The sequence below is a fragment of the Bemisia tabaci genome, chromosome 3 (genome assembly GCF_918797505.1).
Source record: "Bemisia tabaci chromosome 3, PGI_BMITA_v3".
NCBI lineage: Eukaryota > Metazoa > Arthropoda > Insecta > Hemiptera > Aleyrodidae > Bemisia > Bemisia tabaci.
In genome coordinates this window covers 29971507-29991443 of record NC_092795.1, presented here as the reverse complement: position 1 = coordinate 29991443, position 19937 = coordinate 29971507, and the positions used below count along the sequence as shown (strand labels likewise).

Genomic DNA, 19937 nt, shown 5'->3' with positions numbered 1-19937 from the left:
AGTTTTTCTCAGTTGTTTTTTTTTTTTTTTTGGAGGGGGGGGAACCTCAGAAGAGGAAGCACTTCCAGCATAAGTACTACTGACGGGCCACTGACCGAAGTTACTTGCTTGAAAATTTAAGACTAAAAAAATGCATTCATGAAGAAATCGATCGATATTCAGAAACGACCAGACGATGGTTAACGTGCTTTTAACAACGGACCTCTGCATTGATTGTAGCAGGTTGCATTGCAGCATGTTTCGAATATCTACTAAACTCGGCACTTTATACTACGGAGCAAGGATAGTCAACGAGCCTTAAATGTTCCAAAATGCTACAAGGATATCCGTCTGGTAAGTTCGGTTGCACTACGGCGCGGCACGGCGTTGTCATCAACATCGCTCCAGTGGTGGCTAAAGCGAAACTATACCGATGCAGCTAAAATGAAGATCAGTCTTCCTGCAAATGAAACTCTCAACTTGATGTCGTTTTGTGGCTAAGCCGGATATTTTAATTACTTTCCTTAACTTAACTCAGACTCACTTGGTGAGTGATCGTGAACCTGTGTGTATTAACTTTGAATTATGTGTAACAAAAACACCGATTTAACGGCGCCAATAAATTTGAAATTGTGTGCTCGCACTGAGGAACTGTGATACACCAGAAACAATTCAATTTTATTATCAATAAGTTTATTTTCAAGTTGGCCTACCACTCTTGAGATGCGAAATAAACAAACCTCTAACATCAACATTACCAGCTGAGAATTATTCATGTTTTTATGAGTCGTATAAGATCCCTGCGCTGTACGTAGAACCAATAAAAACAGAGGATAACTCCGTAAAAATTAGCAATAAACATAAATTGAGCGACGAGCTTTATCGTCCATATCTGATTTTCCTCATATTTTCCTTCAGTTTTCAAGGATCTCAAGGAATCTCTGGGTGGTAACCTTTGAGTGAATATTTCTAATAAAAAAAGAGGAAACCATGTAAATAGAGGAGTAACGCAGTGCGACAAAGATAAATGCAAATTCTATTCCCACAAAAGAAAGGGGAAAAAAAAGCAGATCAAGTAACTCATAAGTCTATTGTTTCATTACTGATGATGAGATTTTAAAACTGTTAAAACTCGATGAAGAATGAGAAATATCCCCACGAAGGAATAAAACTTGATAAGGAATCTTCCGCTAAACATACACGTTTTCGAAATAAAATGTTGGACGTACGGTATATACTTCCAATTTTCAGCTCATTACTATGCATTGTCGTTAGCAAACTTACCTGACGAATGTCTGCAGGCCGCTTCATAAAAGTCGTCTAAATACCGATAATTTTCCGCGTTTGATAGGTCATCGGGTAGCTGATTCCTGTGAACAAAAACGATCATGATTGAAATATTTGAATTTGAACAAATAGGACCTGCAATAATTGAAAAGTATTCATCGACAATTTCGTACCACATCAATGATAAAAAAACTACTATAGGGCGTATTTAAACCAACAGGAATTGTATATACATTGTTAAATGGGTTCTGTCATGCATGTGCTTTTATGGGTTTCCAGGCCCATGTCACAATGGATATATTTGCTTTTTCTTTATGTGCGTCTACTTCTGCCTCATCTATTAAAGCACCCAATAAACTAAATAAAATATTGTCTTATTATTTTATTCCTAAAATGAGCCAACAATAGTAGTTTCATATTGCAAAATAAAGTTCCTTTGCAATTACAGTCCATAGATCCGACCCAATCACAAAAACTTTCTGAGATTGTCACTTTCCGAGCAAAAGAACATTTTCAGCGATTCAAAATATCCATTTGTAAATTGTATTTTTACTGAAAAACTGAGTCCTGAAAACTGACTAACACCAACTTTTTTTATGAATACTCGCGAAAAACAGTAGAACTAGAGCGAAAATGCGCGTTCGCATTCTTGTAAAATTTGCATATGTGTTAGGCAATTTTGCAAACTTAGGATGAACTTACGCTCTTTCGTTTGCGAATCGACAAAAGCAGGTCTTGGCGCGCTTCTATTTGGATATTTTCCAATTTAACAGATTTTATGATTATATCGTCTTCAATTTGAAGCTACATCGATGATGATATTAAATGTACCCTCATGTGTCCCACATGAAGCTACCACGATACTCTACTTATTAACTTATCTGGCTATAAAACATTACAACGCAAGCATGCGGAAGTTAGCACATACTGCTGTCTCGCCGAAAATTGAATGAATATGGCTCTTTTGCATAAACACCGAGAGCATCATTGGTTTAGAAACCATACTGTTGTTCAAATAGAACATCATTAATGGTTATGAATGAACTAGTGATTTTCGGAACTTTTACCTCACCTTAGTATGCCTTTGTATGCTTCAAAGACTAAAAATCATACTTCATTTACCAATATTAATGGTGATTTATATGAACAACAGTTTGATTCATAAACCAAAGATTTTTGTCAGCGTAGTCGAATGTAAAATTTATCAATAGTCATAATCAGAATAATTTCTAGCGTGATTATTGACAATTTTACGTTGATTCATTTTTTCTCTCTTTAAATTATTATTATTCTAAAGTATTTCTGTACATGTGAAACCGGGGTTTTTTTATTTTATTTTATGTTTATTATTTGCGGCCTTAGTCTTGTTTTAAGTTGTTTCTTTATAAATGTTTCGGGCCGATTAAGTTGTTTTTTCTACATGTGAAACTATAATACTTAATCTAGTTACTAGTTATAATCGATTTTTTGGAACCTCATTTTCTGTACGTATCGCTTCCCTTGGTAACACGATAGTTCGGGATGGTCCGGATTTACCCCGCATGAAATGCGAATTCCTTCCCAGCATCGCTCCACAAACAGGGGCGGAATGAGGGACGTCTTTGTGAAAAGCTAGTCGCGATCCGGACCGTGTTGCTTTTAAATATTTGTCTTGCAATCCCTGCGCTTCGTCGCGGCATCGAGCCATGTACGAAGCGATCCTTCGTGAAAAGCGACCCCCTCTTTTCTGGACACGATCCAACACTGACCAGTAAATCTCGACTCCATTCCGCCCGCCCCTCGCCTCTGTCGACCAAATTTACTTTTAATCGAACGAATTTTTCGCATGCCATGACCCTTCTCGCCTTTTTCTCGGACTCCGCTACCACTAGAGTAACTTGATAGAGAGAGTATCGCCATGTGGCTATGGCTCCTCCATCTTGAGCTTCATGGAGCACTTAGAACACAAAAATGGCCGACGCTATGAGTAAACACAAATACAAAGTGACTCAAAATGCAGTTTTATCTGCATATCGCAACGAGAACATTACTCAAATGCATTATTACGACGTATTTTCATAGTTCCACGGCTAACTGTGTGCTATTTTCGAGAAAAATTATTTTGGATATAGAAGATCGGCAGCGAGTACGATTGGTGATAGATGTGGTCTAAACGTGGACTCTGCTTCGTAAATTGCAAGTCACTCCGTATAAATTGTTAATTCTGCTGTCTGCTCCGCCTTTATATCACTCGAGTCCTTTTTGGGCTCTATATAGACTCCGGTGTGAGATAATCACCAAATTACACTTCAAAATTCTTAACTGCGCAAATTATGTTTGCGAGGAATAAACATTGAATCCTAACGGATAGAAAAAAAACACGAGTTTGTTGTGTGATTTAGACATTTCCAATTAATTGCGGTAGTACACGAATTAATCGTGGTCCTACCCCAATAAATCAGGTTACTAAGCCAAACGTTGCGGTGCTACCCTAACTTGAGTTGCAGTTCTACCACAATTTATTAGAAATGTCCATATCATCCAACAAATTGTGGTAGTACCACAATTTTAGGGGATAACCTCTCACAATATTTTTACGTGGCTCAATAAATGGGACAAGGTTCAAATCAGAACAAGTCCTCTCTGATGACCTCATTGAAGGACACCCATAGCCCCTGAAATAGCATAACGGACTTTGCGGGTTTTTCGACACTTCCATTTCGAATAGATCCGCTGCGCTTACAACTATACATCTAATTATAATGAGGTTCGTGATTTAGTCCAACGAGTAGACGCTGATGGCCTCATTGAGATCCGGACGGATCCCGCCTCGAAGAGAGCTCATTGATTGCGCGCGACTGATGCAATAAGTCGAACCGCGAAAGCACGTAAATCATGCGAAGAGATTTGGCAGTCCGCCAGGCCCCTTCCCTGCAGAATGCAACTATTTTCTCCCTTTACTCACCCTGATTCTTTTCTTTATTACAGCGAGCTTTCCCTCGGCTCCCGCGCGCTCCGCCATTCTAAAGAAAAACGCTGCATGAACATTCCAATGTTGCCGAATACCTTCCAAGAGAATAATTATTTTTTAAAAGCGTTATGCATTTCACTGAGGGGCCGTTCACAAAATACTTAACGCACTTAGGGGGCATAGAGAAAAAAAAGAGGTGTTTGCATCTTGAGGTTTGTTTACCCTGTGACGTAGGTCGGTCCAACCTAGTCAGCGAAATCCGGAGTTCGAAGTATGAAAAACGGACCATAATGTCCGATTTTTTTGCTTTAATCAACTCATGATATAATTTCAAACACTTTATGTAGAATGCATTTTTTCCATAAACTACACCATTTCCAAGGAATTGATGATAAAAGTCGCCGTATCGACCTACGGCATCAAAAAATTCTAAGATGCCCGAAATGCAAACACCTCTTTTTTTTCTCTATATGCTTAGGGGGAGGGGGGTTTGAACTAGCGTCACAGTGCGGGGCAAGGGGAAAGGGGACTCAAGCCCAGCGTTATGTACTAAATCCGAGCTGGGGGGGGGGGGGGGCTTTAAAAAAAACGGGCAAATAATTGGGAATCTCACCTTTCCCGAATGAAAATGGGGGGGGGGGGGGTCAGGTCAGCGTTACGTAATTCAAAAAAGAGCGTAGGACTGCGTTACGGGTGCGTTACAAGGGAGAGAGGAGGGTGAAAAATCGGAAAATGTGCGTTACGTAATACTTGAACGGACCCTGACGTTTCGGGACAAGGTAGATGACAATGCAATAAAATCTGTGAGGGGGAAATTATAAAATATTGGGGAAAAAATAGGTTTTTGGCAAAGACATCTGGCAACGTCTGGATGTTTAAGTGACGTTTTACCTTAGCGCGGCAGCGTTCCGGTCCAGTCCGCTGCGTCCGAGTAAATAATCGACAGACACTCAGGGAGCAAACCCTGTAATAACTGCGACATTCCCCAAATAAGCAATTGCGACAAGTTCTCGAATAGAGCAACAGATGAGGTACGAACTGGAGCTTTTCATTACATTTTATCTCTTCAAAAGTGCAGAGAATCATTCTCACGAATGGGAGTTTGAAAATGATGAATTCTAGAGGAATTTTAAGTATATGAAACGTCAATATCATTTGAAAGGAAAAACACAAAAGATATCAGTTTTGTAAATTGTGTTCCATTTGATCTTTGTCTCACATAGGAGTCAATTTTAGGATTTCCTGGTGCGTGAATCGCTTTTTACGTAACATATTGAAGTGGACACATGGATTGGAATTAAAATGAATACCATTTTTTGCGTCCTCACCTGCACATTGGTTTTTTTTTTTTTTTTTTTATTGATGAACGCGTTTTGGAGTTACAACTCCATCATCAGCCGGCAGCGCAATTCCGGTTAATGATGGAGTCGTAACTCCGAAACCCGCCCCTCAATAAAAAACCAATGTGCAAGTGTGGAGGCGAAAAATTGTGTTCATTTTATCATTTAACAGGAAAAAAACCTCACGTTTGGTTATATTCATGACGGCGTTTCGATGCCGTCTTGGATTCAACGGGATGCTAAGCTGGGCTCACTGACGAATGTGATCTACTGATCAGGTCTAAAAAGACCCAAAACGTTATATCTCTCGACGTGAGCTCAATTTAATATTTCAATGCATTTATCTACCCCCTCATTTTTGAACCCTCTCCCCGCAGTCTTATAGTACTGGAACTCATTAGAGCTTGAAAGTTTAGATTCTAATTAAACATGTTGGCCTTTTTTGTAGAATTATTTATCACATTGTTTCAATATTTAACTGGTTTAGTCCCCGATAAGTTTTTCGATGTAAAGTAGTGCTTTAATTCAAACCGTTTCGGTGAGTTATACGGAATAAAATTTTTGAACATTTGTTCGTAAAGGATTGCTTCCTAGAAAATGTTGGAGACATCTTGATTACCTCACGAAAATATCGGCAGATATTAGTATAATTTTGAATCATACGTTGAAATTAAAGGAATCGAAAGATACTTAATGTGAACATCCTGTTGCAACTGTGACCGTGCTACACTCCCCAAATCGAATTTTATAACGGGGTTTTCAAACCATGATAAAAATTCAAATATTTCTGATCATGAGGAGATGCAACATAGAAGCTGTAAAACAAACTGACCATCCAACCACAAACTTTGTTAGAAAGTAACCAGTTGTATGATCATCAGTCGACAAGGACGAGTTTACCTTATAGTGTTTACTTTGTGTGAAGTTTTCGGACGGTGTATAATATTCATTTTGGAAAGTGAATATCTTCTCTAAATATTCCTATGTAATTGTAGTATTATGAGACGAGTCATTAGTTGCTCGTATTTGCATACCAAGACATTGAAGCTGAAGTGGTCTTGGCGTGCGAATAATGTTGATGGGAAAGTTATCCTTAAAGTGCGTCACAAACACCAAGATTGCAATTTATGAAATTATACATTCAGTATAAGTTTTGATATATTTATGTCGAGTTAATGTCGATTGTCAGTTTGTCCACGTTATTTTTAGCGTGTATAATAATATTCGGCGTTTTTAAGGTCAAACTGATTGGGGGGACACATGCGTGAAAATTTGCCGATTTTGCAATTTATGGTACTGAGGTCTCACGATTTCATCGGTCATAAATGGTTTACACCTTTATGCGTAAAAATTGAAATACGTTAACAGTCAACTAACGCAAAATTGTCAACTCTGCTGATTAAAAGCATAAACCACCAATTATGATTCCGCCAAGCAGAGTGATCTTATCGGCAGCCGTGAAATAGTGTTTTTACCGAGACGGTTAATCGAAGACTTACCTCCTTTCAGAAATGACTGAGCAACTATTTGTTCTCGGGTGCACTAATCTGTCTACCTTGAAAACGTATTCAGACTATATTTTGCGACGAGGAATTACTATTTCTCACTCCTTTTGGAAAGAAAGCAAAGGCTCTATTATTTTCCGGTGCAGATAGGTGCTTTTAAGAACGAGTCAGAAATGGCAGATCCTTATCGCAAGATGCAGTCCATTCAACCGCAAGAACTAAGCGAGATTCACAACGGAATCTTCTGAACACAGATTACTATGCCATTGGGTATTCATGTTGAAGTGCGCGAAATTGTCTAACCTGCTGATTGCAGGCAAATCAGCGTTCATTCTCCCGTCGCACTCAGTGCACCATGAATGAGTGTTCTAACCGAGAGGAACACGCGAGACCTAACAAGTAAATACTCGAAACACGCCCGAAATTAAATAATCCGGGAAAATGTCACTTGCAGGCTGAGCCCTTGTTTACGAGCGTTGATCGGAGCAGACGCTAGGCGACCAGGAAGGCGAAGAGGTGTTCCTAGAAATCCACCCGTCGTTGCCTTCTTAATTATTGTTCCCCGCGCAAGAAAGCTAACGAATCCGAGCGAGCTGCAATTGAATTAAATTTGCGCACGGAGCTCACTGCCTCCCTCGCGAGGCGTTTATATTCCCGTCACGGCAGTTGCTTGTGCGGGGATTTTATAGGTTTAACCCTTCTTCAGATTTTTGTGCGCTTGATGTGCGGATGCAACTTTGAGAGGAAAACTCGAGCGTGTATGTGTATACACGAACCGATTCAAACGTGACGTCATGGCTGCCGCGCTGAAAAAAACGCCGTGTGAACATTCAAAAATTGCCAGATTTTCTCTGATAGGACGCGGAAAAACAGTGTCAGGGGTTATCCCCCAAAATTGTTCTACTACCCAAATTTGTTGAATGATACGGACAGTCCAATTAATTTTGGTAGCACTGCAACTCAAGTTGGGGTAGTACCGCAACATTTGGGTTAGTAACCTAATTTACCGGGATACTACCACAATTAAGGCCTAGTTACTCACGGCGATTAATCGCCGCGATTGGGTTGGTTCGGGGTCGCATCGCTCAACGCAATACAATCAACAGAGGCCATCAGTGCGATCACGTATACACCTAGCGATTAATCGCCGCGATCAGCGCTAATTGTTAATGTTATTATAACCTTAAAATGATCAGCATCTTATCTAGTTGATCATATTGATAACAGGATAGTCGTAAGTACTGTGCCCAAAAGACTAGTGCCTTTTTTTAATGGAATGAAGATGAAGATTTTCAACCGATAATGTTTCCTATTTCTGAAGTTCTGGTGCCTCTCTGAATAATAAGTGGCTAATGAACGGACACACTTCTGCTGCAATTTTAACAATTTTCGCATCAAATGTAAAAATAACATACTATAAAACTAATTGACGAGCACCTCGAAGACAGAAGAACGTAAACAAAAACACATGTAGACCACATGTACTGGTGGATTTCGCATCCATCAAGAATAAACAGGACTCAACAAATGCATCTACTCGCCCAAAAAGTAGGATTGAATCCTACTTTGGATTCAATCGCGGCGATTGGAGAAATTCCGAGAATTTCACTCGCCCTCGCGGCGATTGACCGAATACACCTGCGTTTAAACGCCGCGATTGCAATCGCGGCGATTAATCGCCGTGTGTATCTAGGCCTTTATCGGGGCATTACCACAATTGATTGGGAATGTCAATATCATCCAACAGTTTGGACTTAACCCTACCTCTTTTTTGCCGTGTACTTCGTGCCGTGCCGTGGACGACGAAGTTGTCAAAATTGTTCCTTAAAATTTTCAAACATTTTAGATTGAACTGCGATAAAATCTCTAAAAAAAGTAAAGATAAATGCTTGCAATATCCGGGAAATTAATACGATGTCAGGAGAAATTAGGCAACGTCGGAAGGGTCATATGGCGCACTTCCTCAGTAAGGCAGATTGTAATTAATCGTAGTAATAGACCGATTCAGAAGCAACCTCACTGAAAAAAAGATGGTGAATTCTACCATAAACATAGTTTATTTTTGACACAATGATATCAGCGGAGGAGATAACCAGACCCCTGGTGGCATTTACCACACTTGTGCTGAATGCTACCGGGGCTCCGGTATTAGTTATCATACAGGGTGAGCGAAAAGTCCCCGACCCCCCTCTAACTTTTGAACGAATTGAGCTAGGGAAATGAAACTTTAGGGATGTTCCTATCTCAAAAGGGACCATCTTTTGGGGGGGTCAAAATTTTGGTCCCCCCCTCAGGGGGGGACGGGGGCCCCCCAACTTTTTTTTTCAAATGGCAACCCCTATCTTGTGATACCTCATTCGAAAGAGTATAAAAAACTAAGAATTTTGGCGCAACCGCAGATCAATATCTTAATTTTTGACCGAGTTATGATAGGTCAAAGGTCAACTTTGACCTATTTTCAAAAAATCATAACTCCGGTTCAAATTATCGTAAAGGAAAAAATAAAACGGGAAAATTTACCAAATTGTGTCCGCTTTTAAGTAAAAATTGCAAAAATCACTTCGATTTAATTTTAAGGGGGGGCTCGGACCCCCAAATACGTCAATTCAAAGGTCATTCAATTTTCCCGCGAAATAAGCCAATTTCCCCTGGATTTGCCTCCACATTATCTCAGTAAGGTCAAAATCAGTTCAACATTACGTTGGCAAGTCCCCAAATTTCGGGAAAAGTTAAAAAAAAATGATATTTAAGGTAATTAAATTTGACCGTTTAAATATCATTTTTTTTAACTTTTCCCGAAATTTGGGGACTTGCCAACGTAATGTTGAACTGATTTTGACCTTACTGAGATAATGTGGAGGCAAATCCAGGGGAAATTGGCTTATTTCGCGGGAAAATTGAATGACCTTTGAATTGACGTATTTGGGGGTCCGAGCCCCCCCTTAAAATTAAATCGAAGTGATTTTTGCAATTTTTACTTAAAAGCGGACACAATTTGGTAAATTTTCCCGTTTTATTTTTTCCTTTACGATAATTTGAACCGGAGTTATGATTTTTTGAAAATAGGTCAAAGTTGACCTTTGACCTATCATAACTCGGTCAAAAATTAAGATATTGATCTGCGGTTTGCGCCAAAATTCTTAGTTTTTTATACTCTTTCGAATGAGGTATCACAAGATAGGGGTTGCCATTTGAAAAAAAAAGTTGGGGGGCCCCCGTCCCCCCTGAGGGGGGGACCAAAATTTTGACCCCCCCAAAAGATGGTCCCTTTTGAGATAGGAACATCCCTAAAGTTTCATTTCCCTAGCTCAATTCGTTCAAAAGTTAGAGGAGGGGTCGGGGACTTTTCGCTCACCCTGTAGAATCTGTTGCTTATTACCATACTGTGGTCTTACTTTGCTTCTAGTCGCTATACCTACATCTACTATTTTATTCATTGCTCGTGTGATACATACTGTTGTTCGATGGTTCGGATGGGTAACTGTTCAATGTATGAATCGGACGTATTTCTGCCAAACGGACCTATACCTGTGTGCATTAAGACATGAGCTCTGAGACCTATAATAATATATGCACAACACGACTCACGCCAGAATGCACATATTTCCGTTTGGCAGAAATACGTCCAATTGAAGAACCGCATCACATGATTCATCTTCAAAACTTTCCGTGGAAAGCTGTTTACTCCTGAGATATCAATAAATACACTAAACTCTGACCAAATTGAGCAAGAATTCTACAAATTTCGTCCCTTATATTTTTGCCACTTAAATGATATTACTAGTAAATACTCATAGCGTCTATGGCAATAGATTTCCGAACTTTTCATGGTTTGCGTTATTTTCCTCGTAGCATTTTTAGGAAAAAGCAAGTCACGTCCAAACAAGTGCGTTAGTTTGTCGCTTGCCCGGTGCACCATTTCACCCAATACCCAATTTCACTCATTCAGTTTTCCCCACTTTTTACAAGAAAAAAATTAATTAATTGTGAGTTTGGGGGAAGAGAATGAATTAACACAGTTGACCTCAACAACAAAATACGGACTAGATTCATGTTTCCGGACCATGGACGCCTAAAATCTCCGATCCCGTGCATATTACGCGTCGCATTCCAGGCGGAATGGTGGGCGTCACGTATGAGGGTGTACATTGAATCACGTACTCACACGCATAACTAACCGTAATCTTCGTAACTCCATCCCCCCCCCCCCCCCACACCTCGAGCGGAATCGCACAAATGAAAGAATTTTTAATAAAGAATAGAGACAACCGGGTCGTCCCGGACGTGACTTCCCAATCTTCTGCCAAAATTAATAAGTCGCAGTTTTCGACTAATCCTCCCATTCCGGCAGAATTCAATGCAAATGTTTCAACATTCATACGTCGGTTATTGAAGTGACGCATGCATTTTTTGTCTTAGTTATTTAACAGGAAATCTCATATTTAAAATTAAATTAAATTTTTATACAAAGTATTAAAATCTTAAATTTGAATTTGGACGGATTAAACCAAAATCGGCCTAACTGGTTTAGATGTTGTCTTCTGTCTCTTCGTGTTTAATTTTTGAATGAAAATTATACGAAATTCAGGCTAGAGCCTATCCTGATTATTTCGAGAAAATTGACTTACAGTTTCGAGGCATGGCGATTTTTAAAACTCAGTTAGTTAAAAAGAAAAAATGGAAGGAAGGCAACCCGAAATGCAGTTCGGCTATTTCTGGTAAAGTTCGTTCATTTAGAGCATATTGAAGTTACTTTGAGGGTGAAACACATACATAAATTGTAAATTTAATCATAAGTTTAAACTTCTTTATTAAAATTTAAACTGCTCAATTTAATTATAATTTTGAAAATTATTAGCTTAACTTGACTTAAAGTTTTAATAAAGCATGAATAAAATTAAATATGATATTAAAAATATAAATCTTGATGATCCAAATTTAATAAAATTACTAGTATAGCATTCCCGTTTTATTCCCATTTTTAAATTGGTAGTACCCACTTATTTTCTACGCGGCTAATGTATTATAATTTTTTTCCGGAGAAGAAGATATAACAATTTGACACCAAAACATACTAAGAAAAGAGTTAATTAGAGAATTTATGTTTGGTAAAGTCAGAGAAAAGAAGAGTTAAGATTAAAATTATTGTAAGTCCATTTAGAATACATTTTGAAAAAAAGAGACTATTATTTCTGGCTCATTTTAGAAACAAGGTATGTGCCATTCATCTTCGTAGAAAGATAGGCGTTTTTGCGGAGGAAAAAAAATATTAGCAGCTTGTAGTGATTAGTTTGGCTTATTTACGTTTAAGAAATCTCAAAAATTTGGAAATATTTTTATAAATTTTCCCCCAAAGTTTTGGAATATCTTTCTTAGAAAATCACAAAGGGCACATAATGCTTCGATCCGACGTAAACTCTTTCATCCTAAGCCGCTTCTTCCCTCCCTTCATTTCATTTATTGCGAGTCTAAACAATTCGAGAACCTTGGATATCCAGGAAAACAAAGAGGGTTATTTTTTCTCGGCAAAGGAAGCATATGTTGCAAAGGGCTTCGCAAGATGAATCGAATACATTCCTTACCCTTAGACCTGACTTTGACCCCTCAAAACACCCTGGATTTCAGCTCCAAATTTTGATGCCGAATAACTCGTGCGTTTCATAGGGTTCGATAAACGCCCCAATCTAACAAAAACTTGATAGGGGTCATAAATTGTTACGGTTAGCACATATGGGCGCAGCTGTAAAAGATAGACCTGATATTTATAAAGGCGTCTCCGTCAAAATATCGTTCGCCTCGTTGTCATATTTCCTGTGAAAATAGTATTTCAATGATGGACTCTTCTGCATAAGTGTGTCATTTTTAATGTTTTCTCTTTCTTTTCTGAAGAAGCTGGTGTTCTTTTTTTGTGTCTATCCGCTTCTGATGCGTTGTAAGTTGTCCGATTTACAAGAGAGATTCACGAAGCGGACCTTAGAGGACGCGAAACACCTTGAAGGGGGGGGGGGGTGTTGGGCCATACAGTGGTCAGGGGGTACATTCGATGTACATATATACAGCGCAAACAGCACTCGAAGTCAACACATCAAGACTCAACTCTCCGTAGGCCGCAGCCGGACCAATATGAAACACCTTCAATTGGGCGTGATACTGTGCAACACACCGAAGCTGATATAGTTGTATTCTTAGGTTCGAACCTAACTCAAGTGAATTGCGTGACCAAATAAGACGTGTCAGCCTGTGAGCCGCTGTATTTCAAATATAACCTTGCATATTTTATGCCCACTATTGGCCGTGATTAAAATTCAAGCCACAGTTGATTTAAAAAGATATAATTATAATCATTACTGTGGCCGCAACGAAAGAGGCTCACCTGCAGGGAAACTTGGTCTTAGAACTATTGTAGTTTTGACTGCGCTCTTTATATTCCAGGCGGTATATTCTTTGACACGAAACTCTAAGTTTTTGTAAAATTTTCCTAATTCAAAAATCCAAGATGGCGGACATGGCCTAAAATACTATCTCCGCTCCTGCACTATCGATCCTTGTAAAACTCGGTATCGTAAGGTATTCTTTGGCAGGTAATTCGAATTTTCGATCAGATTTTCAAATGCCAAAATTCAAAATGGCGGACATGGTCTAAAAAATAGCTATATTGGCTGATGTTCCGAGACCAAAAGTTTTAATTTTTTTTATTTTATATTTTTTATAAAGAGTTTATTTATTGTAACCTTCCTAGGAGGAAATATATACAATTATCTTAATGTATGTACATAAGGGTATATAAAAGTAACAACTGTATAATTACTTATTTCTATAATGATTATAGTAAGTTTTAAATGTTGTAGAAAAGTTACGAGACATTTTATCCTGGAAAATAGATCCGGTTGCAATAAAGCTAGAGATCAACATTCCGATGGAACCAAAACAATTTCGCAAATTGGATCATTTCAACCGACTCAAAAGCTGGATTTTCAAAAATTTCTATCGTATTCGGAATGTACACTGGAAAAAAAAAAACATATTGGATCTAGAATCCAAACTCTTGAAGACATTGACAAGAAAAAATACTCTTGATTCAATTGGATTCTTGCTTACATCAAGAACCAAGCCTCTTAATTTGAGCTGATTTCCTTTTGATTCAAGCAAGAATCTGATTGAATCGAGAGTATGTTTTCTTGTCGATGTTTTCAAGAGTCTGGACTCTAGATCCAATGTGTTTTTTCGTCTCAGATTCGTCTCACGATGACTCACGACAAAAAAGGTAAGCCATCATTCTTTTGACTCACTTTTTCGTCACATTATCAGGTTGATAAAAAACTTTTTCGTTTCCAATTACGATCTGCAGTATATTTTTAATTCTTAATTTTTAGCACACTGGAAAAAAAAAACCACATTGGATCTTGAGTCCAGACTCTTGAAAACATTGACAAGAAAAAGGGCTCTTGATTCAAGTAGATTCAAGCTTAAATCAAAAGGAAATCCGCTCAAATTAAGAGACTTAGCTTTTGATTTAAGCAAAAATCTGATTGAATCAAGAGTATTTTTTCTCGTCGATGTTTTCAAGAGTCTGGACTCTAGATCCAATGTGTTTTTTTTTTTTCAGTGTGCTGCGGGCAAATTGCGGATCCACCTTGAGCAAAGGAAGAGGGATATGGCTAGTTTCCCATTTGGTCTAGGAAGCGAAGCGAGGGCGGTGGGTCCGGTCCGGGTCGGAGAGGCTTGCTTTTAGCCGAATTGAATGTCATTTGATAGTTTGCCGGAACGAGGCGCCCTCGACTGATGAATTCCTGCTAATGGCCGCAACAGCCGCTTCCGTTTCCGTTCCGACCGTTAAAAATAACACGCTTTGTTATCAGTCGTCCCTAGCTCCGACACACGCCCACTCGTCGTAATACTCGAATACGTGAAAAGTATCGCAAGTTTTACCGAAAGCTCGATCGAATGGACCACTAGACAAGGTACGAATTTCAGCATTCTGATACATGTTTCTTAACAAAAAATGCACGTTAAACACGATGCGTTAAAAGAAAATTACCAAAATCAATACCTTACAAAGATATTTAATTATTCTTAATGTGTGAATTCAAACCATCCGCTCATGGAAACTCAATGCTCTGCGTGATTCACATCGAGCGCTAAACGTTATCATGACAGTCTCTGCGATATAAAAATCTGGCAACCTCAATCTTGACGCTTTGGCTCAGCTATAGTAAATTGCTAATAGTTTGAACAACACATGGTGGGAAATGAACATTCCTCGATTGAGAAGCTTGCTGAAACCGTTGTAGTGGGCGATTTGACTCACGTAGAGCTTTGAGTTTCTTGTCAGCGGGCAGTTCAAATTCCTCGTAACCAATGTGAAAAAAAAAACGTTAATATCTCCATTAGGAGTTGGTTTCGGTAATTTTCATTACGCGAATCATGTTCTACGTGAAATTCTGGTCAAGAAACATAAATCAGAATGCTTAAATTCGTACCTTGTCTAGTGGTCCATTGAGGATTCAAGTCGACCTTATGCAGCAAAAAATGAACCAGGCGATTGGGGAAAGTATATCTCATCGTGGATCGTATTCGATAGTGGTTCGGTGTATCGTTTGATTCAAAACAAAATAACATAAACTCAAACTAAAATGTTAGGTTTTAAGTTGGAAAAGCTGAAAACGAGAAAATTCTCGACGCTTTCACTTTTCATTGCCATTTTGTACTCATAAAAATAAAAAATCTATCACAAAAAACCCGTGCCCTTAGATTTATAAATTGGCTTTTGAGGCTATGTTTACATGTTGAACCGATCGATATCAATACAATCTCACCTGTTTGAAGTATCGAAAAGGCTTAATTCATGTCTTATGATGACTTACGGCCAATGCTTGCATCAGTCTCGTGAGGTATAGGTGAATTTTTTTCTAGCATGGTGAGTTTTTTTATTTAAAAACTAACTTACGAAACTTTTTATTTCGGGAAGGGAAACCATGGAAAATTTTACAAGTCAATGTGCAATGAGCCATCTTTAGCAGGCTGAATTTTGGACCAAAGCAGCTCAAAAAAGGTCCCCGCAATAGTGCTGTCTAAAGCCCTGCTATGATCGTCGCATTACTTTTAGAACAACCTGTGCTCGGTCTCAGAAAGTGCATGGCTACCTGTGGGCGGTGCTTCCGTGACAATGTGCATATTAACGTCACATAAATGTGCACAAATAATTGAAATAATGAGTAAAAAGGCCAGTCGTTAACGTCGCGCCTTCCTCCTCTCCCCCACTGGGCGTTACGTTAACGCTGCCAATGCTATCGCTCTGACCGATAGTGTGACTAACTATCTCCACCATTCCAACTGCCAATTCATGGACCACAGCTTGGTGATAAAATATTTTTGGGGGCGGCAGCGTTGCACTCTCTCCGGAATAATCGTTCAAATTATCGTACCACGGAAAAACGTCGTGTGGACTTTAAAGTGTTCCTAATTTCTTCCTACGCGTTTATATTTCCGTCACGACGATATTATGTGCGGGGATTTCATAGGTTCATCCCTTCCTCAGATTTTTGTGCGCATGATGTGCGGATGCGACCTGGAAAGGAAACTCGAGCGGACCGATTCGAACGTGACGTCACGGCTGCTGTCCTAAAGAAAAATGTCACTGAAAAACTTAAAAACAAAATGAAGCATGCCAGAGGTCCATTGAGATTATGTTTTTCTTCCAGTATACTTCCAGCTTCATTTTAAGGTTAAAAAATAAGCCAACAGTTGCTTGTGGGCGTAGTTAACCCTTCTTGCCGAAAATTGGAAACAAGCCGGGGATTTCATACACTGAAAAAAAGTTGCGGGCTACATAGCATACCGTCCATTCCGGGCTTAGGGGCTGAAAGTTCCGGGTGCTGGAGCCGTAGCTTCCACTGTTCTTGGTGCTACGCCCGGAACTTTCGGCCTCTGAGCCCGGAGCGCCGACGGTATGTCTATATAGCCCGTAAAGTACGGCTTCCACGACCGTAGTTTTTTTCAGTGCAAAATTCGTTCAATATTCAGATGTTTGTTCAGTTCCGGATTAGGTTCAGAGTCACGTTGCTGACCATTTATCGAGAGGAATTAAAGAAATTTTCTTAAGACATGTCTACTAAAATAGGCTAGTCAAAAATCAGTACTTTCACAATACTTTTTCAGTACACTCCCAAGAAATTCAGTACCTTCTCCGTAGAAAAATTCAGTATTTTTCCAGTACCTCCATTTGACATAAGTCGAAAAAACTCAAAAATTTGAATGTGAAAAATTCTCAAATTAGGACATAGGTGACAAAAAAATTAAAAAATTCCGGATCTTCCTGCAGAGTTCCGCACTTGTTCAGTACTTCCGGACCGCCCTTAAAAAGTCAGTGCTATTCCCGACTTTCCGAAAATTCCAGACGTGTAGACACCCTGTAGGATTAAACAATTTTCAAGAGAATTTTTGCATCGTGCGAATGCACACACGTCGTTTTTCCGCAGCAGTACTGGATCTGATGAATTATTTTCGGTACGGATTTCCCTATACGCCATTCTCGACGGAACATTGGCAAACTTCCCCAAAATTATCCAATTTGCAGGAAAAATTTGGCATCGTACAAATGCTCATACGTGGTTCTTCCGCAGGAGTACGAGTACGCCCCCGATCGATTCCGGCGAACGAGTGTTATTCCGGCACCTGGCGGTGACCGGCGGACGGCGAGCGTTGGGCGGTGTACAAAAGGCGGTAATCGGATTAGGCGAGTGCCGTCCACTATGCAAAAACCACAAACCTCCACATGACATCCTGTTCGAGTTACGGGGTTTAGGCCTAGAACGGTGGAGTGGCCGGCGGCCCAGCGTATCGAATTATGGAATCCACTCGAAATTGATACGGCGGACATGAGTGCGGCTATCGGGCGCCGCTTATTGGCACGGAATCAAATTTCAAGCCCCGGACCGGCCCGGACCGCCGAATCCGGAGGTTGCAAGATTGTGTGAAGAAACATGTACATTGTTAGTGGAGGAGATCCGAAGGTGCCTAGAATTTGATGAATTTCATGTGCAAGTGGAAACTGCTGAGTGCTCTGCGCAAGAGGATATCCTTGGTTTCTTGATTGGACAAATTATAGGAGATATTTGTACGACAAATAATGATAATCTGCTAAGGCACATGTGTGTTCAAATGGGGCATGTCACCTGATGACTTTACATGGTAATATATCGTCTTAATTTCGGATAAAGCTTTCTCCAATCTTGTGTTTCAGAAAAAAAATGAAAAAAAAATGAAAATTTTGGAAAGTCAGCTTATAGAGTACTTTCAATGAAAGTTTTTCGTGGAAATTTTCCATGCACCGTATAGTCTGACAGACTTGGGTATTTGAGACCCGTGGTAGACAAAACCAGGTATGGAGATAGAGGTTGCAGCGGAGCATCAAGGGGAGGGGAGTCCTCAATCTGTGACGTAGCTTATGCACACAAACTATGAGTCGGACTTTAACTAACTAACTTACTCATCAACAGTCTATGTTCAAGTACATAAGCCGTCTATGCAGTCCTAGAACGCACGAGTCAGACGAGCTAATCGGAAGCTAGTCTGTTCAATACCCACGTCTGTTCTTCTTCTACTACATTTTAGAAACTTTGTTTGCCATAATTGGATGGAATCAAGTAAAATGGGCACATGCAAAGTTTTCTAAAGACACGTAATACGTGCTGCAGTTTATGAATGTCAACATAATATAGGTCACGTTAAGACGCACAAAAATCTGAAAAAGAAAAGAGAGGAGACGAAGAGAAAGAGGTATTAAAAGAAGAAGTAAAATAAGAAGAATAAGGAAATTAATGATAGGCAGAAGATGAAGACGAAATAGAAGAAGAAGAAGAAGAAGAAGAAGAAGGGGGTGAAGACGTTTCTCTCTCATTTTTCCCTTCCTCTTCTTCTTCTTCGTCTTCTTCTCACGATCTCGAATGCGTTTTAATCGGACTCTAATAAAATGAGATAAGTTGTTGACTCTTTAGTAAAATGTGGCAATGATGGTAAGTCCCAATATTGGAACCCACTCACTCCACATGGGATTCTGCATTGAGTAATTTGCCGGTTGATGGTGACACCGCTGCCTCTCCGTGTCACCTCCTGCCGCACTCCATTTTTCGCCGAAAAACCGCTGCCTCCCCAACGTGCGAAAATTTCTGATTAAATTGTGCCAAAATTGGATGGACTAGAGTCACGCCAGCCAATCAACGCGGAAAATTTCATTACCGAAAAGCTCGGCGCGTGGAGGTGTCAAAGGGTTGGAGAATGAACAATAAAGAATTGATAGCCATATTTTGACAGAATTTTTGAGTTTCTTTCTGGTTTTGTTATACCTTTTCAGGTTAAGAAACGGTAAGCAAAGTCAGTTTGTCATAATATCAATGGTGAAGATTGAAAAATACGTAACTGTATGAGCCACGTAACGGATATTTGTCATAATGCTATTATTGAAAGGTATTCCTAGAAGAACGAATTGAACCAGAATCAGCTTCTTGACTACATCAGATTTTGCCTAATTTTGTATGGTGTTTTACTCTAAAAGCAGAAAATAAAGCAACTTTGAAACTTGAAAATCTAGAGTAAACCCACAGATTGTTTAAAGGCGTTGAGAAGTTTAATTTTGTATAAAAAATGCAACATGAGAAAAAATTAGGCAAAGAGAATTACAGTTTAGATTTATTTCCCAATTTTCTCAGTATTCTGTTATCCCTTATTATTTCCCGATGAATTTCCTAATCGTCCGGGTTATCTCCATCTTTTCAAGAGCTTGTCGACCTTTGAACAATGACATTCGCAATAAAATCGAGAAAGATGCAGAAAAGGGGTCCGATGCAAAATGAAAATCTCGCGATGAGAAAGCAATCA

The 19937-nt window shown here is 39.4% G+C and overlaps 1 protein-coding gene across 1 annotated transcript in view; it reads right to left on the bottom strand.

The window, feature by feature from the left end:
- Gycalpha99B (guanylate cyclase 1 soluble subunit alpha 2) overlaps positions 1-19937 on the bottom strand; it is a 308541-nt gene that overhangs the window by 159461 nt on the left and 129143 nt on the right. Inside the window, exon 4 of the mRNA XM_019040394.2 lies at positions 1264-1349. Coding sequence (XP_018895939.2) covers positions 1264-1349 — 86 coding nt within the window. The remainder of the gene's footprint in view (positions 1-1263; positions 1350-19937) is intronic.